Below are 26773 nucleotides of genomic sequence, written 5' to 3' on the forward strand. Positions count from 1 at the left end.
TAAATGTTGATTTACGGGAAAAAAAAAGTTAAAGAAGTGACATGTGGCATCACGATATGAAAAAACATTATTTTTTAAAATTTTTAGTAGAGATATTTTATCCGAAACCGATTAATCTCACATACGTTAACATTTAATTGCTAACTCATATCCATTAAACAAATTCGATATTGTTTTCAATTTTCAGTGAAACAAGTTTAATTACTCTTCTCATATCTAACTATGTGAGGTTGTTCAATCCAATTAGGTTGGTAGGGTAAGAGCAAGGACAAACCAAAATTGAACATGTTTAGACCTACTACGTACTATTTTTTTTGTAAACATGATAATAGCGAGATGTGACTTTGAACTTTTTTTTTTTAAAATGATAGCAATCTAATACATTATCTATTGTACGTTTGGTGCTCAATACTCATGCCTCAGAGAAGATGTGTAATTTTTGAGTGCCACATCTACAATAGTGTGAGTGCTCAGAGCATCGATCATATAAAGAAGTGTATATGGTAGCACCAACTTTGATTTGGATGCGTTAAATGACATATCGCTATAAACTTTGCTAGATCTCCACCAATATATCCAACCTTCCCCTCATCTTCCTACTTCTTATACCTAAGATTCACTATATCCCGACAACATTTATGCCGATATGTCATCAGAAGACAATCGACACCCAACATCATAAATCGGTGTATGATGTCTTTTATAAAGTATCCTATTACGATTGTAATTATAACTATGATACATAAAATTATACGGAATAATTACACAAAGTATTACAGTAATAAAGTGAAATTCGCTTTGCGGGGACAATCAAAGAAGGATAGAGAGAGTATAATAATGTTCTCTCCACCAAAGTTTTGTACTCCATGATGCATGAAAAAGCACTAGTAAAAGTTCCAACCCATTTTCACAAAATAGGATTTTTTTTTTATTTTTTTTTAAAGTCACAAAATAGGATTTGGTTCTATAGAAATTGCAACTGGGATAAGAATATTATTATTACTAGTAAAAACAAAAAACAGACCAATAATAAAAATAAAAATCAAGAAAAATAAAAATGAAAAAGTTGTGGCTGAAATTTGCTATTCAATTTTCTTTGTATCCCCCACTCAAGCAGTAGCAGACATTACTAACCACTTATCCTCTTTCTTCTTCTCCAACCTTGCTCTGAAAATTTTCTCTCTCCTCCCATGTGGAGTCACCTGTGACTTCTCAATCCTATTGCTTTCATGTTCTTGTACCCCAAAATCATGGAGTTATAATTTCACCACCCTCAATTATCTTGATAAAGAAAGAAATTATACAATCATTAAACCCCCAAACCCACACACACAAATTAAAAACCCACCTAATCAAATGTCCTTTTTATTAAACTTACCATAATAAATACCAAAGATCTTCAAATTTTGCAGATTCCCCCTTTAGATGTATAAATAGGACTTTTTTTTAATTATTATTCTTTTTATTAATTGACAAAAAATTGCAGAAAAATGGTGGATGGGTGTACAATAGTATGGTTGAGGAGGGATCTAAGGGTAGAAGATAATCCAGCTTTAGCAGCAGCAGTGAGAGCAGGATCAGTAATTTGTGTTTTTATTTGGGCACCTGAAGAAGAAGGCCATTATTACCCAGGAAGAGTTTCAAGGTGGTGGTTGAAACATAGTTTAGCACAGCTTGATTCTTCTTTGAAAAGTCTTGGTACTTGTCTTGTTACCAAGAGATCTACTGATAGTATTTCCTCACTTATTGAGATTCTTAAGTCTACTGGTGCTTCTCAGCTCTTCTTCAATCATTTATATGGTAAAATTTTGAATTTTTTAAATTATATTTTTGCTTTTTGGTTGATTCTGTCACATGGGTTTTGTTGGGTGTTTTTTTAAATGGTTATTGATTGTTTTTGTTGGAATTTCATATTTGTTTATTGATTTGATTCATGGGTTTTGTTTATTTGTTTAAATAGAATTATGGGTTGTTTTTTATTTTAATGTAATTTATGATGTTGTAAGGGTTTTGGACCTTTTGGTTTGCTACTTTGCTATATTTGGTGTGATTTTAAGGGTTTTGTTGCAGTGAGCATGTTGTAAGGTTTCTGGTCATGTGATTGAATGATTGGCAGCTTTTTGTTCTTTGTGATGCCATTATTTACTTACCCCTTTGGGGTTATTGTTTAATCCATGACTTTGGTGGAATTAATTTGATGCTAAAGAAGGCAAATTTGCCTAATTGTGCACTCACATGCTAATCTTTAGCAAGTAATTTAAGCTTGGGTTTGGTAATGATGAATCTGTGTTTATGGAATGTGCACATCTGGGTCATACATGTGAATGTCTAAATTGTGGAAGCTGAGTTTACAGTTCTCTTTGTCTGTTGTTATCTGCATTACATCAGGAACACTGTCATAGAACTTTCTAGAAGCTATTCTGCAAGTAGTTGGATAGTCGAATTCTGATTTAACTGATTAATCTGATGTAAAGAGTACAAATTAATATCCCCTTTTCATTCTTCAATGATCAAGATCAAATAGCTCAACATAATTCACTTTTGTTTGACTATAACCTTGTGTTAGTTGATAGTTACATTCTGATTTCAGTGATTAAACTGATGTAAAAATTGCAACTTCATCAATTTAACTTGCATTCTCCTTTTAAGCAGCTCAATATAATTCACTTTGTTTGACTATAATCTTGTGTTAGCTTCTATATCATGTAGTCTGCTACTCTGCTTCTTCTGACTGGTTCAACAAACTGCATTCACTCTTTCTCATTTTTTGTCTGCAAAATTTGCAGATCCTCTGTCACTTGTTAGGGATCACCGTGCAAAAGAAGTATTAACAGCACATGGTATAACCGTGCGCTCCTTCAATGCTGATCTTCTGTATGAACCATGGGAAGTTGTTGACGAGACAGGCCAACCGTTTAATACCTTTACTTCTTTCTGGGAAAGATGCCTTAGCATGCCTTTTGATCCCGAGGCTCCACTTCTTCCACCTAAGAGGATAATCTCTGGTTAGTAATCCTTGATGAACATCCAAGTTCTTTGATTAAAAATAATTTGAAAGGTGATTTTCTATTACATTATACTAAAACAAACACCAGGAGTGACATGCGTCACTTCCTTTTCCTAGTGAAAAAATTTCCCTCCAATTTTTTTTTTTCCATTACTTTTTATGGAATAGATTCAGTATATTTGACTTAAACTTTATTAATCTTTTGAAAATCTATCAAAATCTTTTGTACTAACTTTATTTTCGAACAATTCTTTGTTACTCAAATATTTTATAAAATTGTCAAATATAATATTATTGTATAATACTCGTATCTGTTTGTGCACGGGACCTAATCTAGTTTTGTACTAATTTCATGCCTGCCATCAGGAGATATTTCGAAGTGCCCATCAGACACATTGGTATTTGAAGATGATTCAGAAAAAGGAAGTAATGCCTTACTTGCTAGAGCATGGTCACCTGGTTGGAGCAGTGCTGATAAAGCTTTAACCACTTTCGTCAATGGACCTTTGATTGAATACTCAGAGAATCGAAGAAAGGCTGATAGTGCAACAACCTCCTTTCTCTCTCCTCACCTTCACTTTGGAGAGGTCAGTGTACGAAAGGTCTTCCACCTAGTACGCATCAAGCAAGTCTCATGGGCAAATGAAGGGAACACAGCAGGTGACGAGAGTTGCAATTTGTTTCTGAAATCAATCGGTTTGAGAGAATACTCAAGATATATGAGCTTTAACCACCCGTATAGCCACGAGAGGCCTTTACTTGGGCACCTCAAGTTTTTCCCGTGGGTGGTGGATGAAAGCTACTTCAAGGCGTGGAGACAAGGTAGAACGGGTTATCCTTTGGTTGATGCTGGTATGAGAGAGTTGTGGGCTTCTGGTTGGCTACATGATAGAATACGGGTTGTTGTTTCTAGCTTCTTTGTGAAGGTTCTGCAACTTCCATGGAGGTGGGGGATGAAGTACTTCTGGGATACCCTTTTGGATGCTGATCTTGAAAGTGATGCCCTTGGCTGGCAATATATAACGGGGACTCTCCCTGATGGCCGTGAGGTTGACCGAATAGATAATCCTCAGGTATCATACTACCAATTTGATGTTTTTGCTATGATTTAGCCATATATTGTAGGGAATTAAGGGGAATTATGTTACTTTTGTTTCTTTGACAAAGTTACTTTTTCACCTAATTAAAGTTCTAACAGACTAAGGCTTTGTTCTGTTCAAATTATTTTGACTTATTTCAGACAAAATAAGTTCAGATAAATCCAATTAAGTTAAGTTCAGATAACTTTAGATAAGTTCAATTAAGTTCAGATGAAAACATTAAGTTTTTTTCAGACATTTTCACACACTTATTTATTTTAGACAAAATAAGTTTTTTTCAGATAAAATAAGTTAAGATAAGTTGAAATAAGTTAAGATAAGTTCAGTTAATATAATTAAGTCCAATAGAACGGAACCTTAAGACCTTAAATTGAGAAAACAAGCATGAGAAATGTTGTGTACTTCTTTTCTGGATTAATCTTTGTCTTTCTAGTTTGAAGGCTACAAATTCGATCCAAACGGAGAATATGTAAGGCGGTGGCTCCCAGAACTTGCAAGGCTACCAACAGAATGGATCCATCACCCATGGAATGCCCCGGAATCCGTACTACAAGCTGCAGGGGTAGAGTTAGGGTCAAATTACCCACTTCCCATTGTAGGAATAGATGCAGCAAAAGTAAGACTCCAAGAAGCGCTTACAAGTATGTGGGAACAAGAAGCAGCTTACAGGGCATCTATTGAGAATGGGACAGAAGAAGGTCTCGGCGATTCTGCCGAATTTGCCCCTATTGAATTTCCTCAAGATTTACGGATGGATATTGATCGTGAACCCGCGAGGAACGATAACAACCAAAATGAGGTTAACCGGCCCCGTCATGAGGACCAGATGGTGCCTAGCATCACCACAACCTTGTTTAGGGTTGATGATTATGAAACTTCTTCAGAGGTTCAACAACATTCAGTGGGAAATGTGAGAGCAGAGGTTCCAAGAAATCAAGGGGTTGAACAATCTCCAAGAAGAAATAATAATGTGATTCCACCACCACAACCACCACGGGTAAACATCACGTACGGGTTGCAGAATATAGAGATAGAAGAGTCTACAGCTGACTCATCAAGTACTTCTGGTGGTAGCCGGAGTAGTGGGGTGGTTCCTGTTTGGTCTCCTTCGAGTTCTACATTTGCAGATCAGTATATTAGTGATGAAGCGGGAATGGGACAAGGGTCCTCGTTTCTGCAGAGGCATCCACAATCGCACGAACTGGTGAATTGGAGACGGCTTTCTCAAACTGGGTAAGCCCTTAACTTTGTCATAACCTATTTGTCCTGAAAAATAATAATGATGGTGTGACCGATTCTGGTGTTTCAGGCACTTTTATGACCGTTAAGTAGAATCCTTCCTTGTCCACACTTTTATGCAACTGAACTGTTAGGCTCAGGCTCTGTTCTATTCGACTTATGTTGACTTATTTCAAACAAAATAAGTCCAGTTAAGTTAGTCTAGTTCAGTTCTGACAAAATAAGTCGAATGGAACGGAGCCTTTAATCTTAAATTGGGGCTTAGCCATTGTTTTTTAAAAAAACAACTTTTCACTACATTGGTATGAAACAGCTCCCGAGAGGCCGGATATATTCTTATGCACAGATGCAAATAAGTGTCAAATCACCACCACAATCCCAGACTATGAATAACTTCTCTTTAATCAGTAATTTTTTTTTTCTAAATGCTAATATTTTGCTGATGATTTTCTAAATACTAATATGGCAAACATGATCAACTTTCTATACAATTTTATTTGTTTGGTTAGGAAATTGGTTGTGGGAAGATAATGTATAAATCATGTTTTCCCCTTATTTTTTATATAGGACAATGCCGGAAAACAAACATGGAAAACAGTAATGGAAAAATAAAGATTAGAAGAAGGATATTGTTGAAGTTGTAGCTAGTTAATTGGAATTCTATCATGTGATAAACTGATCTAATGTATGAAATACCATGTCATTGACAGTTGAAATGGTTCTGGGAGAGCAGCCGAAGATAGAAATCTGTATATCCTAATGCAGTGATACTACTAAAATGCAAGTCATGGTTGGAGGCTCGGCTTGTTTATGTTTTATCTACATCTCGGTGTATTCACTGAAAAGCAGACATTAAAACTCAGCTCGATTGATTGAAAATTGGCAGCTCTGCTTATGCCATTTTGGCTTATTAAAAAATATCAGCAGCTCTGCTTGTAATCCATTATAGTGTGTAGTTTTGCTGTATAGTTGTAGTTCGTTCCCTTTGCAGGGGGAAGAAGAAGAAGAAGAGTCATGATCATTGTAGGGATGTGTAGCCTTGAATAAATCCCAGGCTTGTACCATTTTCCTTATTGTGAAATATATTTGCTACTATATTGTCAATAATGCATGGTTCTTTGTTTTGCATCTCTGTGAATAAGAATCACTTCAGTTGCCTGATTTTCATATTGTTTCGATGATAGAACTATGTAAATGGTAATGGTAATGGTAATGGTAATGAAATTGTGTGTAAATGGTCGTGTTAAGTATTTACTAGAGAAACCCGTTTGTTAACGTGTGTTCTATTCAACTGATTTTCACTTGTTTTTCTTGAAATAAGTGGTAATAAGGTGAACAGAACAAAGTGTAGTCAATAGCAAATGTTCTAACTACAAGTCCATAGGTGGTAATGGTAATGGTAATGGTAATGGTAATGAAGTTGTATGTAATGGACTTGTGTTTAATATTTACTAGAGATATTCATTTGTTAATGTGTGTTCTATTCACCTGATTTCCTAAAATCCATTTCCTAAAATAAGTGGAAATAAGGTGAACAAAACAAAGTCTAGTCTCTACCAAATGTTCTACGGAGATAAGGTGAACATAACAGAGTCTAGTCTCTACTCTCTACCAAATGTTCCACTACAAGTCCACAGGTGATGATGGTAATGGTAATGGTGATGATGATGGTAATGGTAATGGTAATGGTAATGGTAATGGTAATGGTAATGGTAATTGTAATGAAGTTGCATGTAAATGGAAATATTCAGTATTTACTAGAGAAGTCAGTGTTAATGTCCATGGTGATGCAACGAGTCCTGCGAGTGTGAAATTATTCAGTAATTTACTAGAGAAGTCAGTGATGAATTTATATAAACACTTATATAAGGCGATCTTATGTATAAGACCAGTTTCTTACCAAATAAATACACTGTTTAATCAAATAGTTACTATTTAATGAGTCAACGTGATCAAATAGTTATACTGCTTATTAATTATAATCTTCAATCAAATAATTGTATTTTATAATCAAATCTTTATATTTGTAGCTTCTAGTAGCTTCTAGTCAAATAATTATATTTGTAATGTTGATATTAGTGATTATATGCATATGACGATTTCATAGAAAACATATTTTATGTTTTATACCCGTGTTGCACACGGGGTACTCCGTACAAGCGTGTTGCCTGATTTGAGATAGGATTTGTACTGAAGGAAGTTTCAGTCTTTTAGGGAAGCATCGTTGATTGGCTATCCGAATAAATTCAGGATAAAATTCAAGATGACTTGTGATTTTGTGAACCAATAATATTGCTTCTTCCCTAAGCAATACTCCACAATCCTTCCTTTCTGTTTATAGAATGTGGAAATTGACTACTCAGAAAATAAAAAATGATGCAAGTATATAGGTCCTGGTCCACGTCTAAACTTGATCGAAGATTGAAATTTTGATAAGTTAAGACCCAAATATCGAAACTGGATATGATCGATAAAAATTGATTTACCCAACTCGACTTGTAAAATCGTTTTGTTTTTGTTTTTCTTAATTGTTTCCAGGATAAATTGTTTTTTACTACCTAAAACAACCGAAAATTTGTTTTTTACCACCTAAAAAACTGAAACTTGTATTTTACCACCTACAAAAAATTTAAAATTTATTTGTTATCACCTGAAAGATGGAAAAATACATGAAAATATTTTGTAGGGTGCGACAATAACGGTAATACTTCTATATGTTCTATTCTTCCACGATTTCATGTATTTAACTATCTTCTCTTCCCCAAGTTTCTTAGGTTCCATGAATTTACATAAATTTTCACCACCATTGATTCACAAAATTTAGTGAAAGTAAAAAGTGAAAAGTGGAAGAGTTAAAGAAAATCACACAGGAAGTGTAAAAAATTGAAGGAAAATTGAATTAGGTAGCCATACATAAATGTTTCATCTATTTTTTCGCTTTCAGGTGGTAAAAAACACAAGTTTTGATTTATTTTTTGGTGGTAACATACAAGTTTTAAATTTTTAGGTGGTAAAAATAATTTGTCATCATCTTTTATAAAATATGGAGGGGAAAAAAGGACAGATTGCATTTTTCAAGACAACTTAATACTTGTATGAATTAATTCAAAATACAGTAACCTACAATATATGTCACTATAGGTGTGTTCTATTTCTATTCAACTGTTTTTCACTTATGTTATCTAAAATTATTTTAACTTATATGAACTTATAATAACTTATTTTAGTTATAAATTGTACTTGATCAATCCTTATTTTTCCTGATATGGTATAGCATGCAAATTTGTAAGCAAAAAATAATTCAACCTAAAACTAAATTTAAAGTAATTGTTATTTTTATCAGATCAAACAAGAGGTCCAATCCGGTCCATTTTTTCGTCCAAAACCGTTTTTTAACACCCTTTATGTCGGAATACCCTTATCTTTAGGCAACAAAATTGTGATATTAATAATATACCCCACTTAATTAATACTTGTACGTAGTACTTCATATTGGTAACATATTTGACACTAGAAAAACTTGTTATTGCGTGGACGGTCGACAACTTAAGCCGACTATGAAAAAAAGCTTAACCTTAGTCTTATAAATGTTAAATTGTCATCTAAGACTTTTCAGATGTTTGATTTAATTGATCTCTCCAAATCCAAACTTTTAATGTTTGTTGTTTTTAACTTTTTAAGGGTACTACTAGTATGTTGACAATGATTGCAAATCAAATCTCCAATCCTGTAAGTTTGATGGTCGGTTGGTCAATATATTGACTTAAATTGTGGGTAAAGAGAGTCGAAACTGATAAGATGATAACTGGTGTAGACGGGATTCAGTCTCAGTTATTGGACATGAAAACACAAACTCTAAAATAAGACGAGTATAGTGTAAGGTTAGTGCATAGTCACTTAAAAATGATTTACATTTAACTAAATATAGCATAAAAGTCGTTTTTTCTTTAACTGTTTAAATTTTCTTTACAAAAAATTTAATCCTTAAAATTACTCATAATAGATAAAGGTAACTACAACCTTTTAAATAATTTAACCATTAAGAGTTATTTTCTAATGTAGAAAGTTAATCAGAATTAGTTGAAGGTTAATCATGATTGATTAAAAATTACCCAATATACAATAATTTTACTGTTTACCCGGCGCATGCAAGAACTTTTTTAATGAAAAACTTGTACTCCAAATATCGATATTGCAAGGAAAAGTGGATGGAACTCTTTTTTGGTGCACTATCATTGTGGGAAAACTTTTTTAAGGCATCTGTTTCGGTATCGGAATCGAGTGGTGTGGTCGGATCTTTATATCTTGAGCGGGGAGATAGTGCCTGCAAGGTGAACCCGAACCCGGGGGAGGCTCCCCGGATCAGGGCCTCCAACGCCCAACATTAGTATCATATTGTGATATAAAGCAGTGAGATAGGAGAGAGAGTGTAGAGAGAGTTTACCTTCCCCCATAAATGTGTATTTATAGGGGGATGAGGAATAATAGGTCATTTCATTTGGGCCTTGGCCCTTTTGCCATTTGGGCCCAAATTCTATAATAAGCCATTCTTGTATTTTATTTGGGCCACGGGAGTATCCCGTACAGCATCTTAATAAGAATTAATTCTAGAGGTTCGGTGAAGTTAGATGTCGTAAACCTAATTTTGAAAACTTTTTTTTGTCAAAGTCAAATGAAAGCGAGAAGTTAATTTTGAGATGTGTGGGTTTTGTGTCATCGTGAGATTTTTACGTAGGCTTTTTTAATTCATTGTGACGCAGATAAGAGATTTTTGATTTTTTTTCACTCGTCCTACACAGTTATTAAAGAAAAAGGGTAGAGCTTTGAAAGCTCGGGTACACCGCCATCCGAATCATCACCCCCTAATCTACCAAACACACTTTGCAGTTGATAAAAAAACATGCCTTATGCTACTCTCTCCGTTCCTAAAACTTCCAATACTTGCCTATTTCAGCCGTTTCTAAATACTTGCATCACTTCTTTTTTTTGGCACGATACCATTGATTATTTATTGTTTCTCTGTTCTTTTTACTCCACTTGCCCTTTTTTTTATAATCATTTCTCTTTCACCCAAATAATTAAAATATCACCATTTACCTCACTTACACATTAATTTATTGTATTCATTTTCATATAAACTACGCAAAAAAAAAAAAAAATCAAATATTTTAAAACGAAAATAATACCTTTTTACATCACTCTTTGGTCCATATGTGTTGTGTGTTGTACAATCTTGTTGTTTTTGTATTTGTATGTTTTTTTAGGAGAGAGAAAGAGGAAGAAAGTCAACACGGAATAAGTCGTACTTCGTTCAAGACCTACTGCTAGGCAGGCAGCTTCCCTTTATTCATAAAATCTCCTTTTCTTTTTCAACCCTTTCATTCACTTCCTTAATTAAATCATTTCCCCCTTTTAAATTAATTTTATTTAATCATTTATTTATACTCTGAACTCTCAAATTTCTCTTCTCTCTCTCTCTTAAGGCGGTTACAAAGTTGGCCACACGCAGAAAAGTACAACAACCCGCCATCGTCACCACCACCGCCGCCGCCGTTACCGCCACCACCAGCTCTTTTATCCCGACTTTTATTGAGTCTGGTAAGAATTTGTTTTCCTTTTTTTAATTTTTTTCCCGTGATTATACTTTGACGTTGCAGTTGGTTGACTTTGAATTTTTGGTTGGTTTTTATGGAATTCTAATAGTTGGAATTTTGTTTATAGAATTATAAAACCTCGTTGGAATTGCTGCTGATCATCAATTATTAGAATTCCATGGACCGCTTATGCTGTTTCAATGCTTCCGAGGTAAAATTCTCTCTGTTTCGCCAATTTTTGTTCTGCTCGATTATATTGTGATTGATAATTACGAAAACGAAGATGAAATTGCAATTTATTTGATGATTAGTGTCTTTGGGGGTTTAGGTTTCTGCTAAATTATAATCCTCAACAGTTTCATTGAAATTCTGAGCTGTTTTGGTTGAATGATGAACTGATTTTTAGTTTTGCTACATTAAAAAGTTATTAATATTTTTATTAATTCTGGAACCCAGCTAATCAAAATTGATATTAATTTATAAAAGGAAATGAAATTTTTTCCTAAAAAGTTGATTTTATCCTGATATTCTTCCATAATTGCGCACCTTTTACATTGGGGGTACTGTAAAATGGTTCCCCCCACGTTTAATTTTAGGTGTAGAATTCATTTTTGTGGAGGTAGTTGATTATGAAATGAAAGTATTTTAGTTATAGCATATTTGTTTTATTAACTTTTTTTATTGGTGCGAATGAGCCAACTCACAAGGGCTTATAAATTACAAATGGGTTGATGGATTCGAAACTGAGACCTATCGTACATAACCCCTCAGTTTTAACCACTGCGACCTCATTGATATTTTTAGTTGTAGCATTGTGGTTCCTTCGTTTCTTAATACTTTAACACGCTATTCACGACTTGACCGATTATAACTTTAATTACTCCGTACTACGGTGTACTCTGTATCTATTACTATTAGTACGAATTGTATAAAGAAATTATACATTGAGACCACTCTAACAAAATTTTACATAAAACTCATGACAATTACTTTGTGAATTCTGCACAAGTCACAGAGTTGCAAATATTATGAAACAGATGAATTATACTAAGTACTTCAGTGAATATAAGAGTGACAATTAGTGTGTGAATTTTGTAAAAGTCAAAGTGTTGCAAATATTTTGAAACAAATGAATTATACTATGTACTTCAGTGAGCATATGTTTGACAGAGAAGGGGAATTGTCATTCGTAATCAATCATGCCCATACTCGTTGTTGCTTACAAAGTACAGAGTATATTGTTTATGTTCAATAATACAAAAATATTTCTTGGGTTTACCTTTTTTTCTAGATAAGTGGGCAACAAAGTTCATTCACTTCAGGAAAAGGAAGAAGCAATCAAGGTCAAATCACGTTTGGATACAGTCTCGTTAAAGGAAAAGCTGACCATTCTATGGAGGATTATCATGTTGCTAAGTTTGAAATGATGCAAGAACATGAGCTTGGACTGTTCGCTATATTTGATGGCCATTTGGGAGATGCCGTACCTTCCTACCTCCAGAAAAATCTGTTTCGGAATATTTTCAAGGAGGTTTGTTAATTGGTTGGTTTTCTTTTAGCTAATAATCTATTCTCACTTGGTCCTTACATAAAGTCATCTATGACTTTACTGGTCTTACATTCTAACTTTGACGTATATTTTTCAAAAATTATACTCCGTAATGGTTATGAATGTGAAAAATATTACTCCGAATCATTAGTTTAATTTAAAGAAATTTTTCGTTGGATTATAGATTTATATAATTATATGGAGTGATTTCTACAACATCATGAATTGATAAAGGTACAAGTAATAGTCATACTCAAAGTTGATGTAGGTTGACTGGAAAAGTCAAATGTGACCTATCTGTTGAGAACGAGGCTATAGTATTGTTAAATTAATCAAATTTCATGTAAAAATGATCATAATTGATTAATTTCTTATGCTTCTTTCTCTATCCATTGTTTCTTAGGAAGAGTTTTGGGTTGACCCGGGAAGATCGATTCCTAAGGCATATGAGAAAACTGATGAAGATATTCTGTCTCAAGCTACTGATATTGCAAGAGGCGGTTCCACCGCTGTTACTGCTATTCTTATTAATGGAAAAAGGTTATGGGTTGCTAATCTTGGAGATTCCCGAGCAGTTATCTCGAGAGGGGGTCAAGCTCTGCAGATGACTGTTGATCATGAGCCTAACATAGACAGAGCAACTATTGAGGGCAAAGGAGGATTTGTCTCAAATATGCCAGGTTTCTAGACCTCCTTTTGATTTCCCAATTATTTTTTAATCTTATCAACAAATAATCAAAGCAATTCGAACTCTTTCGTTAACTACAAAAACTTTTGTACATTGACTACATGATTAAAGTAACTATTACGGTGCACAAAATTTCATTTAGTCTTCGGTGCTTGGATATTTCATAGAATTAGTGTTTTCTGATTAGTGAATAGCCACGACTGTAGTAACTGGGAGGGACTTCATCAGTAGAAAATTGTGGAGACATCTAAGCATGATACTTATTAGCTCACTAACACCAACTTTTTTTACTGTCATTAGCTTGTCAGTCTCTCTAACATGATTATTACTGCCTTGTGAAACACTGTTATCTTCCTGCTTCTCAATATTTGTTATCTACGTTTATACTCTCCCCTCCTTCAATCTGTTTGATTTGATCCGCATCTTTATTTTTATGTGTTTCCTTTGCCTGTTTGTATCTTTCATTGTTTCATTCATAAATCCATGATATATGCTTGATGATTCCTGATAAAGATTATCCCTTATGGCCTACTGATTTACAGTAAAATGTGCACTTCTCACTTGTTTAAGTCACGTAATATTGTTAACTGGAAGTGCCTATATGCTTGTTACTTGTTTGTTGCTGCAGTAAAATTAAACATCCTTCAGATAACTATATATCAATTACTCTACTTGGTTTAAAGATATTTTTTCCTTTCCCTGCTTATTTATTAGGAGATGTTCCTAGGGTGAACGGTCAGCTAGCAGTGTCTCGTGCTTTTGGGGATAAAAGCCTGAAGTCACATCTCCGTTCAGACCCAGATGTACGAGATATGACTATTGACATCAATGCGGAACTCCTTATTCTTGCAAGTGATGGTCTATGGAAGGTGATTTTTTAGACTTCAATACAATTATTTGCCTTTGTTCTTTTCTTAGTTAGCTACCTAGTAAGAACCCTTTGAACTGCAACTTAAGCTCTGTTATGTTCACCTTATTTCCACTTATAATAAGTTCAGATAAGCTCGGATAAGATAGGTTCATGAAAAATAAGGGTTGATCAAGTACAATTAATAACTAGAATAAACTTTGATATGTTCTAATAAGTTCAAATGAGTTTAGTTAAGTTCAATTAAGTTCATATAGAGAAAATGAGTGAAAACCAGGTGAATAGAACACACACTTATTTGGGTTCAAGCCAGATCAAGTTCAAATCTTAGACCTTTTGGCTCAGCCGAACACCTCCGGTGATGCCTTTTGCTTAATAATGTGATGCAGCTCTTGACCAAAGTGTAGTAACGGCCTATATTTTGTTCAGGTAATGTCTAATCAAGAGGCCGTGAACATTGCAAGAAAGACAAAAGATCCAGTAAAGGCAGCGAAACAATTAGCATCTGAAGCATTGAAGAGAGAAAGCAAGGATGACATATCTTGTATCGTAGTAAGATTCCGGTGATATAAACCTCTGTCACAACTCACAAGCTGTTTTAGTTAAATCACAGGTGATAGCTGCTATGTTTTGCACACAGCTTTGATTCGTGTCCATGAAGAACGGGGGAATATGCTTACTTGTTTGTAAACACTGATTTTTTGTGGAAAAAATTTCTCTTTCCCGGGAAGGAAAAGTTCGAGATTGATGCATATATTGTTATTATTCTTTTGCCAGAATGTGTTAATTCTGTCATGTGTAATTTGATTTTTTATAACTGGAGGAATGCGCGCGAATGGATATGTAGTGTTCTGTGTGGCTTTAAGAATGTGGAGCAATTTCTTTGTTACAGATTGTAGAAGATGATTATGAAGTGGATTATTAATGGTGTTATTGTCCAATTAGGAAGACATATTGCATTGTACAAATGTAATAGCTATTTTGATTTTTATTAGAAATAATAATAATTTTTTATGTTGAATGTTAGGGCTTTGCTATGATGTTCTCCGGATGTTCCACTTGCATTGCGATTTAAGAAAGGGATGTCAGTAAAGATGGCTATGTGTCAGGTCGGGGCAGGCTTCGGGCTGAACCATCGACCGTGGCTTGAACAAGCCTGGCTCGCGTCAATCTTGTTTGTGTCGGGCTGAGCTGAATGTTTCAAAAAATGGAGCATAGGCCTACGTGCCCTCGTGTTTTGCAGGACCGGGTCGTGCCTAAGCCTAGTGTTAAATTTAGTATGTTTTGTCTTGTCGGGTTGGGTCAGGCCGGCCGGTCCCTGTCGTGCTTTTTCACAAAAAGAAAAAAGTGTCCGTAGACATAGTGATATTTCGTGTCTATGCCGGTTCGAGCTTTTTCGTGTTGGTTTGGGTTGGGCCTTAGGCTATGTCGGGCCACAACCATCTTTAGGTGTTCGAATACATCTTTCTGATCATATCTGTCTTAATACAAGGACCACACATGTTTAATGACTCAACTATTTTTCGTACAATATACAATCCGTGTTAGGGTGGAACTTCCTTTAGACTTGTTAAATGGACTCTGTCTTGAAGACAACTTGATTCTTTCTCTTTCCCATGATCCAATCTACCGCGTCGAGCCCTAATCATCTTCCTATTTTGACATTTTGTGGCCAGTAATGAACACAAATTTGAGTGGGGACCTAGTTCGAATATGGTACTAGGATGGCAAAAAGCCGGTGAAGGACGCCTACATATTTGGACAATGTGGAAAATTGCCTTCAATGTCATAATGTGGAAGATGAAAGCTGAAAGGCTATGAGGAGGGTTGGCAGCAGTAGCTTTTGACAATTTGCTTCAATGAAGCTCTACAAATGCTAGGAGTATTATTGGGTAATCTAGTGTGTACGCAATCTATTCCAAGTTTGCGTACAATCGAGATTGCATAGACTAAAAAGTATAACAAAAGTACATTATCATGTATTAGTGAAAACATTTGAGTCATTAAAACATAAGAGAAAATGAGAGTGATTCAATCCAGATTTCATTCACTGTGGCTTGCCCTAAAGAGGGGCTAAGCGAGACTTTATATAGAGCCCTATATATACATCAAACCAATGAAGAATGACACGAAATGTGACAGCTAGGACAAGTCACATGTTGCCACAATGTACTGAAGTAGCTGACAAAACGACTAGCCTATGACATGATCACATGCAGTGAATTACATACTTCCTCCGTCTTTTAATACTCGCAACGTTTGTTAGTTTCACGCATGCCAATGCACAATTTTAATCATTTATATCTTAAATTCTCTTTATGCAAAAAGTATAAAAAGTTGATATTTTGAAAATACACATTGAGACGAATCTAACAAGTTCCCACATGACTATGTTTTATCTTATATAAAAAGACTAAGAATAGTCAAAGTAGATTATATGAATAGTGGCAAAAGTCCAAACGTTGCGAGTATTAAAAGACGGAGGAAGTATAATTCTAAGAGCTAGATTGGGCTTCATTCTTGTGGCTCATCGGCCTTTCTTCAATAATTAGCCTAATCACCAAATGAGGTTTAGGGGGCGAAAGGGTTCACAACTTCATTTAAATTGATAAATTGCACGCAATGATATTAACTTGAAGCAGAGGAGATAACACGCAATGATACTAACCTGCAACAAGGTACATGCATCAGTAAAGAACTAAAGACACATTTAACTTGATCCACCCTTTGGGTTCAATTTTGAGTATTTTACGGAGTACACATTCTCTAGGAACAACTCAAAACTACATGTAAAGGTGCTAATTTTTCTTATTCACCCAAAAATACATTGCTAGTTTTTTTGCACACTTTTCCTCTATCCCCTTCATAGCCCTAACAATGTAAATGGGTATGGGCTTTCTGTAATAACCCACCAATCCATCATAAACCCTAAAAAATTTGCTGAAACAAGATTTTTAGGGTTTAAGCCACTCTATAAAATCCAGTTCCCACATCAATCTTCATTGCATTTCTCAGCTAACAACTGGTAAGTGAAGTTTTCTCTCTCCTCATTTCCTCAACCTTCAATTCTTCATCCTTTCTTAATAATAAAGATTAGGAATGCAATGCCTCCCCTTTCGGCTGCAAGGCGTGAGATCTTCGGATCGATTTCTTGTAATGCTTTGTTCTGGAGGCATAAATTAATTTCCCCCAAATTGTGAGGGTTTTTTATATTCAAATTTGATGTTTTACTTCATTTTGGATGGCCTCTGTTTTGTAAATTGTTTAAATCAATTGTAAAGATCTATAATGGTTTGATTAATAATGGTTGATCGCAGTGATGACTGTTGAAAAATCAAGCTCAACAGACCGGAAAACAGGTTCATCCTGTGTGTGTCGATATTTCTAATCTGAGCGATCCTCATTTTTTTAAATTCTCAAATCAAATTAAGCTTTTCTGTTATAAAATGTTGAAATTTTCTATATTGAAGTAAGAAATTTTAATTTAAAAAAGTGCGAATTGAGGAATGAGTTTTGTTATTTGAACAAAAATTAAGCACTCATTTAACTGACTTTGGTTTTATCTGGGTTTCTTATTCAGGAGCTCATTAAAAATGCTAATTGCGAACCTAAATAATAAAATTGATGGTTAATCAAACATATTGAAAAATTGGTTGTTAATTAAATAATTAATCTCAAGGTAGATGGTTATATCTTGTTAATTTACTTCAATTTTACCATTGAAATGTTGCATAATGATAAATGATGACCATTAAAGACGGATTCCCACTGATGTTTTTTCACAGTTAATTCAGTGAAAAAATTGATTAGAACATCTTTCCTGATACATTATGCTATTCCATCAAATTATACAAATATTGATGTTTTATCTTATTTTTTTTAAAATTGAAGTTTTAAAAATGGTGACTACTGACTAGTGATGTATGATAATATTTGTTACTCTTGATGAGATTTCTATAGAAATGTCATTTGATGATTTATTTATCCACCAAGATCTCTGAGGTCATAAATTTTATTTCTAGGGGATTGTTAATTAATTAGATTGGGTCATCATGAGCCCGAACTACTGGCCCAACCTTAATAGTGTGCTTTTGGTAAAAATTAGGCCCGACTTGGCCCAATTTTAAAATTTGGGTGGTTTTGGGCAACCTGAAATTGGAAATTTTAGGACACGTTCAGTATGATTGTCAGTTTTGGTTTTGTAAGTCATATGATTTAGATTGAATTATCAACTAAAATATAGTTATATCTACTATAATCACTTTAATTTTTAAAGTTGACAACAAAAAATCAGAAACTACTTTTTGTGGTTTCAGTTTTTTGGTACCGAACGAGCCCTTAGTTATAAAATTAATATGGACTTAAAATGGCTCGAAAAACACTCTAATATTTGGCCAAAAATTGCGGATTTTGGGCAGAAACATTTGGCCCGTCTAATGGACAAAATTTGTTTTTCGTGAACCGTATCTGGCTTGGCCCGCCTTTAATCAGGTCTATAATTAATGTAAACGGCGAAGGTCCCAGCAGGGAGGTGAGGAACTCTATAATTGAGACCTCTCTAACACAATGTTTAACCTTCGCATATGAATTGCTGAAATATTAGAGCATCAATTATAGATAGCTCTTAACCCCCTCTTAACGAGAGAGAAAATATAAGAGATAGCTCTTAATAAATAAGAGCTAACTCTTAGCTTCCTCTTATTTAGAGGTTGATTTAGACATCCTCTAAATAAGAGGTAGCTCTTAGAAATAAGAGGGGAGGTGATGTGGAGGATTAATAAGTGGTTGTTCTAGCTTTTTGACATTTTTGATTTTTTTTTTTGAAAAAAAATATGTAAAAGATATTTAAGAGGGAGTAAATAAGAGATAGTGTATTTCTTGAGTTTTTTGGTAGGTAACTCTTATTAAAAGATGGTGATGAGGTGTATGAAGAGAGAGATTAAGAGTGGGGAAGTAAGAGCTAGCTCTACAATTGATGCTCTAAGATGTCCAGATGTTTACTGTTTGGATCATCTCGAACCCTCGGCTAAATTTTAACTTTATTCTGAATATAAACTATAATTATTTTGGATACATGACAATGAGATTGGTGAGAAAGATTTGATGAACACAACAATTAAACAATTGAAACTGATATGACATGAGTAAGATAGATTTGATGAACACAAGTATAGACCATTAAATTCATTTGTGTGGCACAATCTGGTAATTGGTATGACATGAGTACTTTGAATGACACAACCCGGTACGACAGGAACACAAATTAATCACAATTGAAACAGATGTGAAATGAACATGAATTTTACCCGAAGTTGAAACCGATATTACATGACACAAATTTACCCTTAATTGAATTTTTTTTAACATTAATCAAATTTACTTTGAATTGAAATCGATGTAACATGAACACGAATTTAAGCACAATCGAAGCCGTTATGACTTGAACACAAAATTACCTTTTATAAAACGGAGTTCATTTGTTCACAAAATTACCAAGTTCACCAAATTACATTAACTTTTATGAGTTCATTTAATTTTAGGCTCAAAATGTGACAGCCACTAGTGACTGTTCATTTGTTCTTATTCCATTTGGTTAGAACAGTCTCATTCCGGTGTTATCCGGTCCCGGTTCCCCCTTAACAGGACCACATCACTTTTTTCGTATGGGCAACTATAACTACAATGTATTCTGACCATCAATTTTGCCAATGTGTTCCCACTTGCAAGTGATTTCAAGAATAACCGATATAAGATTATAAGTTGGTGGGAAACTCATCTTGTGACTTGGAGGTTATAGGTCGAGCCTCATCAGCAAACAAAATGTTTGAGAGTGACTCAAACGAAGATCTGTAAGTTGGAGTGGTTAACATGTGCTAGGTTTAGTTCAGTATGGTTCCTTCATCTTATTTATTAAAAAAAAGTGACTTCCAGAATACCAAACAATGTCTTGATCTAGTAGAGAAGATTTCACCTTCTAAGCAAAAAGTTGGGGTTTAAATCAACTAGGGGCACTATATGACTACATGTTATTGATTGATAGAGAATATACGCATAATATTTTTGTCATATGTTGGAGATGTTATTGAAAATTATATGACTACATGTCTATTTAACCTATACTTTTGTAATTGGTTAGCTTCATTCAAGTAACTTTGAATACTAATCTATTATTTGATAAGGGTAAGGCCAAGGCATGTAAAAACTTATGCAAACACTGTATAACAGAAATGCATAAACTTAATTTTATTGTTAGGAGAAGACAATACAAATTCCATTTCATTTATGCAAATTTCACTGATATTGTTTGAACATAGAAAATTATCGTTGTGACTTAGGCAAGTGCAAATTAATTCATGGAAATTAACAACAAATAATCAAAAAATCAGCAACTATAATTTGAGCAGCAAGGGAAGAACACGTGTCAACTCTGTCAAGTAGTGTGGAAATTGAGTGACAAGAGAAAGTACATAAATGTACACCATTGAAAATATGTTTGAATTTCAATAGAAGTTGAATTCAAGTTGAACATTTAATTTGGTGAAAAACTCTCTCAAACTCTCTAGAAACCCTATTGAAAATATGTTTGAGATGATTTTCAATGTGAATCTTGTGTAATCTTGCACATGATATCGGCTCCTATTACTTTTTTAACTTAGTTGGTAAAATCTTGAGAGGGTGGTACCCAAGACAGGAGATCGAATCCCGTCTACATCATTTGTTGCCTTGCCCTTTGTGGCTCTCTCTACAACAAAAAAAACATATCAGATTATGCCACATCCTAAAATATGGGACAATATATAGGAACATGCGCAAACCCTAAGATATTTTCTAGAAAGTTAGTCACTTCATACAATTCTATTGTTTAAGGAACTCTAATAAATCGTTTGGCTAATCATGAGAACTAAAACTTCCCACAAGAATTTCATACTACCTTGGGGAATACTGTTATGCGACTTCCTCCATTATGTAGCTAACAAAATTTATAAGTGCAATTTCTCATGTGTTTTCAAACTAATTGACTTTCAGACTGCTAACTTCCACTTTTCAAATCGGAGTACTTTTTTATAAGTTAAGTCCATTATTGGGGTCTAAGTTTTGCAATAAATCATCAATTGGGACCTCACTTTTTTTTTGTCAATAATTAAGACCTAAGGTTAGATTTTTGGTAGTTTAACTCACCTCTAACTCAAGGTTGACTATTCAAACTAATAAAATAAATCAAAAATAAATTATAAGGTTAGATTCTTGCACATGCCAATTGTTTTAGGGGTTTTATTGGGTTTATTTTGTTCGTCTTTAGATTTGAGTTAATTGGTACTACATACTTGTTAATTTTGTGATTTTTTGTTCCCCTCAAAAAAAAAATGTGATTTTTTGTGAGATTAATGATTGAATTGGTTAATTTTGTGATTTTGTATGATATTAATGTTGCTAAATTTTATTGTTTTGTGTTGATTTTGATCGATTTGTTATTGTTTGATTTTTTATGTTTACTTCGTGAAGTTTTGCATACTTTATAAATTGATTGAAAGTAAAATGAGGTTCGACCATTGTTTCAAATGAAGATGCCTTTTAAAGGGGTGACATACAGTGAGAAGTACGACAGATTGATACAGAATACGAAGTATTTTTAGGATGTGACTCGTATACTCATTTTCTTTTAAAAAAAAACATGGGTTGGGACGGGTTGGGCTATGCTAAATAGGTTACTTGAACTGACTAAATATGACTTGTTTATGACCCGAAGAACAGACCAATTTCATTAAGTTTGGACCGGAGCCGCCCTTGACATGGCCCATTTTATAGCTCTATGTTAAAACATTCAAGGGAACATTTTTTTTTTTGGTTTCGAAGTAAAATTATGTAAATATTCGAAATTAGTTACTTAACATTTTTTTTTATCAATTTATCGTTGAACTGTGAACTATAAATCTATAATGGACGAACTCCATTAAGAAAGAAAATAGAAATTAATGTGGTGTTGGTAGTTTCAGATGATGTTTGTTCAAGAGGGGGATATTGGAGATTTGGAGGTGTAAGAAAAACAATTAAATAATTAAATTAGTTTTGTATTTTTGCAAAAATAAAATGTTATTATTATATTTCTTATTTTTTAACCCAAGGACTTAACATTTTTTTAACCACCATAGTTAACTTTGGCTAAAAAAGTAAGATGAGGTCTCAACTATTGACCAAAAAAAATAAGGTCTCAATTGGTGATTTTTTGTAAAACTTAAACCCCAATTACGAGGTTTAACTCACTTTTTTATGTACGCAAAATCAAGCAACACTAATTTCCGAACTTTTTTATATACTCAATCGGTCCATCATTTATTAAATCCGATTATTCAGAGTTTAGTAGGCTCTCCCTTGAAACAAGTGTACACTCTCATCAGCAAAAAGGCGCGAAACTTAGAGAACGGTTCATTCTATCATCCTAATTTCCGTTTCCCAAAAACCCTAACCTCCACATTTTCAATCGAACTTCCGACGAGCCACTGATCTGGTATGTCCATTTTCTATCTCTTTGATCACGCAATTTCGTTAATTTCAATCTATTAGCTCATTGATTATGTTTTTCCAGGTGTAATTATTTAATCTATCTCTCAAAGGTTTGAAATTGACAGTTACTTTGATTCCATGTATTGAATTTCAATCAAATCCTTTAAATTTTAGTCTCTTTTATAGATAAATCACATTTTCTAGGGTTTGATTACTTAATAACTTAGGTTAATTGTTGTTTTAATTAGTTCGCTTCAGGAATGAATACTGGCGCCGAAGATCTTTCGCAGTTTGATATATCAGATCAGGTTTTTTTAATTTTTACTCATCCCTTTGCTTTCCATGAACTAGCAATTCAATTCAATTTAATTGGTAATTGGTAATTAATTTATTTTGCAATTTGGGGGATTTCTGTAGGAGAAAGACCGACTTGTAGCTGATGTAATTCGTTACATATTGTTTAAAACTCACCAAAGCTCAGGATGCCCGATCAAAAGAGAGGAGCTTACACAAATCGTTAGTAAGAATTACCGTCAGCGGGCCCTTCCTGCTGCCGTGATTGAGAAGGCGAAAGAGAAGCTTGCAGGTGTTTTTGGTTATGATTTAAAGGAGCTTCAGCGTTCTCGTACTTCCGCTAAAAAACAGACTCGCTTTTCCCAACAGAGTGAGTTTTGCTATACCTTTCGTTTAAGTTGTTCTTTAGTGTTAATATTTCTAGTGAATTTTACAGTTTCATATCAGAAAGGATGATTTTAAACTAGTTAGCCAGAGAATTGATCAATTGTACTTAGTAGTTGAGTAAAAGATAGGAGTAATTTGGTGTTTATTTGTCTTTGATTTCTGTGTTTGATTTTGGAGAATGATCTATTGATCTATTGTAAATGCCCCTTCTGTATTTTTGTGTGGTGGAAACTTGTAGTTTTAAGTGAAATTCATAGATTTAGCAACAGAATTTAATTCAGACAAAATAAGTCGATTTTTCAGTCCCATGTCAGAAAGGATGATTATTGAACTAGTTAGCCAGAGAATTGATCAATTGTACTTAGTAGTTTAGTAAAAGATAGGAGTAATTTGGTGTTTAATAGTTATTGATTTATGTGTTTGATTTCGGAAAATGATCTATCGATCTATTGTGAATGCCCTTCTGTATTTTTGTGTGGTGGAAACTTGTAGTTTTAAGTGAAATTTGTAGATTTAGCAAAATAAGTCTATTTTTCAGTTCCATATAAAAAAGGATGATTTTTGAACTACTTAGCCAGACAATTGATCAATTGTAGTAGTTTAGTAAAAGATGGGAGTAATTTGGTGTTTAATAGTTATTGATTTATGTGTTTGATTTCGGAGAATGATCTATTGATCTTATTGTAAATGCCCCTTCTGTAATTTTTTTGTGTGGTGGAAACTTGTAGTTTTAAGTGAAATTTGTAGATTTAGCAACAAAAATTATCATCTTACTCTTTCGAGGTGCTTTTACTAAATAGATCTCTTTCCTGTTTAAAGGTTCTGCTGATCAGAGGTCATATATAGTCATAAGTCAACTGCCTGCAAATATATATCATAAGTATGTTGAGGATATCAATGCGTCACACCTTACAGGGTTCACGTTCGTTGTTGTTAGTATTGTGTTCCTTGCTGGAAACAAAATTTCAGAAGGTACGCCATTGTTTACACCATTCAAGCTCTCTGCATTATTATGTTTGTGATGAGGATGCTGGAAAATGTGGCATGGCTATCCAAAATTTTCACACAAACTTCAGATCCTTTAACTGTTAGATTTATCTCTCCCATTTTTATTTTTGTTTGACTACAGCCTTTTTATTTCGGGAACTTTAATTTTTCAGAGGATTTGTGGCATCACATGAGACGAATGGGATTGCTAGAAACTGATGAAAATCATCCAGTCCTCGGAAATGTCAAGCTCTCATTGGAGGCACTTGTACAGCAGAGGTTCGTATTTGCTCAATTCTGGAAAAAGGAAAATGTGTTAATTCGTTTAAGTAGGGTGTTGATTGTTGAAGTTCTTTACTTTTTTTTTTTAATTTTATCATTATATATTCATTTGTGCAGGTATCTTCAAAAGGATAAAGTTAGCGGTCCTGAAGGAAACACTATTATGTATGAGCTCGCTGAGAGAGCATTAGATGGTGAAGTTAACCAGCAAATTAAAGACTACATAACACAGGTACACCCTAGTTGACTTACACTTCAAAGTTTTCTTGGTCTATTTTAAAGGTTCTGTTCCACCTTTTTTTCTCGGATCTCTACTAGCATCACCCAGTGAAATTAACAGGATCCTCTTCGTTCTAGGATCAGTTTAGTAGGGTGTAAAATATTTTCATGGAAAGCAATTTTCCCCTTCTTGACTCCGTTTACGTTATTTGGTTCAGCAAGGGATGGAAAACAATTTTCCATAATTCTCTCAAAGTGGAAAAACATTTACCATTCGAAAGGAAGGGAAACTACTTTTCCATCTTTCCTCCGTACCTCCATCTTCCTTTTTTCATCAATCTTCACCCATCTTCTCCCCTTTTCCTTTTTCTATTATTTTTCTTGTAATGAACCAAACAAAGAAAAACTAGGTTTGAAATTGTGTTTTTCATTGAATTTTTATTTTCATGGAAATCAAACCAAACGGGACCTTAACCTCTTCTGGCTTTACTTTGATCTTTATTAGGATCAAGAATCTTCTTTTTGTTTCATCATTTTGATCCGTTTGGTATTGTCCTATATGTAATTATGATATGTGGCTATCTTGGCACGGCATCTGTTTTTGTAGTATAAGATGCAGGATTGTACCCTTTTTTTTAGTTTGCTTATTACAATTTCAAAACTGATGGTTTGATATCCAACTTCTTGTACCCTTGATCACTTTAGTTGTGCCATTGCCGCATTATGTTTTACACCCTGCATGACAAATATTGTTTTCTTTGATATTAGATTGTGAATAAGGATCTTAGGACCGTTGAAGTTGATGATGATTAGAGAACTTACAAGATAACATTAAAAGGTAGCTAACGTTACCTTTTTTTGTTAACTGTACTTCCTATTTTGTGTTCTTTACCTTTTCAGCTCTTGTTTACACACTTTCCTTCTTTATGCAGTCCCCATTTACATCCTTTTGGAAGAGACTTTATTGGAGACTGATATGCGCCTTATTACATGCTAAAATAGACAGGTACTAGATGAAATGCTGCAAATTTTTGTTGAGTATGAAAAAAACCAGATCTTTTGTGATGGGGCACTCCTGTATTTAGAGAGTTTCTTAGACTTCAGTCTTAAAATTGATTTACTACGTAATCTTCTCCTTAGCCATGTACCCTTGTCCGTGTGAATGTTGTGGCCTGTAGGTTTAATGAAGAGTTGCTAATTTATGCATTTTTCTCGTTCCAATTTTACACACTTCTATGTTGCATACGAATTCCGAAAGGTCAGATAGTTCTTTTCAAGAAATTGGCAAATTTGAGATAAGCAAGCTGCAGTTTTATGTTTACTGCATCTAAAACTACTTGCAATCAGTCTGGATTAGACATACTGGTTTGCGCCGTGCAAGTTGCACTCCAAACAGCAAGGATGGCGTAGACCAGCGTGATTCGGGTGGTTGCACGTGAAAAGGCAGAGGTTGTGCACCTCAGTTAGTTGTAGTTACTGGTGACAATGTAAAGCTGTTGTGACCGTGGCTACGACGGGTGGAAAAACAGAGTCAAGCTGAGGTTAGGGTGTTCTGGACTTCTGGTCGTATAGTTGATTATTTAGAAGCAGGGTTGCAAATGAGCTTATATGTTCACAAACAGTTAATGTAAAAATTTGGTCAATGCTCGTTCATTAAGTAATGACCGAGCTTGAACAAAAATTCTAGGCTCGATAAGTAAACGAGCCGAGGTCAACATTATCACATTCGGCTCATTAATGTTCCCGAGCACTCGTTTACAGCTCATTATCTACTCGTTTATAACTTGTTGAAGTTGGAAAAGTTAATTTCATTATGGAATAGAATACAAGTTTCTTATATTATAAAAACATGACCAAACAAGTCAACAAATGTATAAAATGGAAGTGAATCAGTAATATAGTGTAATATTAATATCCCATTAGAATATTTCAGTGATATTCATATATTTTGTTGCGTTTTTCCTTGATTACATAATTAAATCAATTTGACAATTTCAAAGCTCGAATAAAGCTCGTTTAGCTCAAGCAAGAGACATTAGACATACGGATGCTTAACG

General features: G+C 34.1%; 3 protein-coding genes and 3 non-coding genes across 9 annotated transcripts; all 6 read left to right on the forward strand.

The window, feature by feature from the left end:
- Positions 1–1058: 1058 nt before the first annotated feature.
- Positions 1059–6474, forward strand: LOC110776503 (cryptochrome-1). 3 transcript variants are annotated; one of them, XM_021981090.2, is made up of 5 exons: positions 1059–1800; positions 2787–3005; positions 3374–4080; positions 4541–5340; positions 6057–6474. In XM_021981090.2, the coding sequence occupies exons 1-5, from the start codon at positions 1491–1493 to the stop codon at positions 6058–6060; spliced, it is 2040 nt and encodes a 679-aa protein (XP_021836782.2). In that variant the 5' UTR covers positions 1059–1490; the 3' UTR covers positions 6061–6474. The 3 variants fall into 3 exon arrangements, with proteins under 3 accessions (XP_021836782.2, XP_056693828.1, XP_021836829.2); XM_056837850.1 differs by having other exon boundaries at positions 1119–1800; positions 3377–4080; XM_021981137.2 differs by lacking the exon at positions 6057–6474 and having other exon boundaries at positions 1119–1800; positions 4541–5344.
- A 4167-nt stretch (positions 6475–10641) lies between these two features.
- LOC110776424 (probable protein phosphatase 2C 10) lies at positions 10642–15066 on the forward strand. The gene is made up of 6 exons (XM_021981014.2): positions 10642–10944; positions 11068–11151; positions 12232–12471; positions 12893–13169; positions 13892–14046; positions 14475–15066. Exons 2-6 carry the CDS (start codon positions 11119–11121, stop codon positions 14610–14612), a joined length of 843 nt encoding a protein of 280 aa, XP_021836706.1. The 5' UTR covers positions 10642–10944; positions 11068–11118; the 3' UTR covers positions 14613–15066.
- A 1799-nt stretch (positions 15067–16865) lies between these two features.
- LOC110776288 (uncharacterized) lies at positions 16866–25922 on the forward strand. 2 transcript variants are annotated; one of them, XM_021980927.2, is made up of 9 exons: positions 16866–22551; positions 22630–22657; positions 22796–22855; positions 22965–23211; positions 24048–24200; positions 24389–24494; positions 24615–24729; positions 25485–25554; positions 25649–25922. In XM_021980927.2, exons 3-8 carry the CDS (start codon positions 22808–22810, stop codon positions 25527–25529), a joined length of 714 nt encoding a protein of 237 aa, XP_021836619.1. In that variant the 5' UTR covers positions 16866–22551; positions 22630–22657; positions 22796–22807; the 3' UTR covers positions 25530–25554; positions 25649–25922. The 2 variants fall into 2 exon arrangements, with proteins under 2 accessions (XP_021836619.1, XP_021836553.1); XM_021980861.2 differs by lacking the exon at positions 22630–22657 and having other exon boundaries at positions 16869–22551.
- LOC130468377 (small nucleolar RNA Z107/R87) lies at positions 17355–17444 on the forward strand. The gene has a single exon (XR_008928765.1). It is a non-coding gene; the product is annotated as a small nucleolar RNA Z107/R87 (small nucleolar RNA).
- LOC130468204 (small nucleolar RNA SNORD24) lies at positions 17957–18050 on the forward strand. The gene has a single exon (XR_008928624.1). It is a non-coding gene; the product is annotated as a small nucleolar RNA SNORD24 (small nucleolar RNA).
- LOC130468424 (small nucleolar RNA snoR145) lies at positions 18555–18647 on the forward strand. The gene has a single exon (XR_008928813.1). It is a non-coding gene; the product is annotated as a small nucleolar RNA snoR145 (small nucleolar RNA).
- Positions 25923–26773: the final 851 nt, after the last annotated feature.

This window comes from Spinacia oleracea, chromosome 2 (genome assembly GCF_020520425.1).
Source record: "Spinacia oleracea cultivar Varoflay chromosome 2, BTI_SOV_V1, whole genome shotgun sequence".
NCBI lineage: Eukaryota > Viridiplantae > Streptophyta > Magnoliopsida > Caryophyllales > Amaranthaceae > Spinacia > Spinacia oleracea.

What these genes read in the sequence shown, in the direction of transcription:
- LOC110776503 (XM_021981090.2), top strand. Translation starts at nt 1,491, where the DNA reads ATGGTGGATGGGTGTACAATAGTATGGTTGAGGAGGGATCTAAGGGTA. An exon ending in ACCTAAGAGGATAATCTCTG is followed by an intron (nt 3,006 to 3,373) that starts GTTAGTAATCCT and finishes GCCTGCCATCAG; the next exon opens with GAGATATTTCGAAGTGCCCA. An exon ending in ACCGAATAGATAATCCTCAG is followed by an intron (nt 4,081 to 4,540) that starts GTATCATACTAC and finishes TTGTCTTTCTAG; the next exon opens with TTTGAAGGCTACAAATTCGA.
- LOC110776424 (XM_021981014.2), top strand. Translation starts at nt 11,119, where the DNA reads ATGGACCGCTTATGCTGTTTCAATGCTTCCGAG. An exon ending in ATTTGTCTCAAATATGCCAG is followed by an intron (nt 13,170 to 13,891) that starts GTTTCTAGACCT and finishes CTTATTTATTAG; the next exon opens with GAGATGTTCCTAGGGTGAAC. An exon ending in CAAGTGATGGTCTATGGAAG is followed by an intron (nt 14,047 to 14,474) that starts GTGATTTTTTAG and finishes TATTTTGTTCAG; the next exon opens with GTAATGTCTAATCAAGAGGC.
- LOC110776288 (XM_021980927.2), top strand. Translation starts at nt 22,808, where the DNA reads ATGAATACTGGCGCCGAAGATCTTTCGCAGTTTGATATATCAGATCAG. An exon ending in AGTTTGATATATCAGATCAG is followed by an intron (nt 22,856 to 22,964) that starts GTTTTTTTAATT and finishes GGATTTCTGTAG; the next exon opens with GAGAAAGACCGACTTGTAGC. An exon ending in GACTCGCTTTTCCCAACAGA is followed by an intron (nt 23,212 to 24,047) that starts GTGAGTTTTGCT and finishes TCCTGTTTAAAG; the next exon opens with GTTCTGCTGATCAGAGGTCA.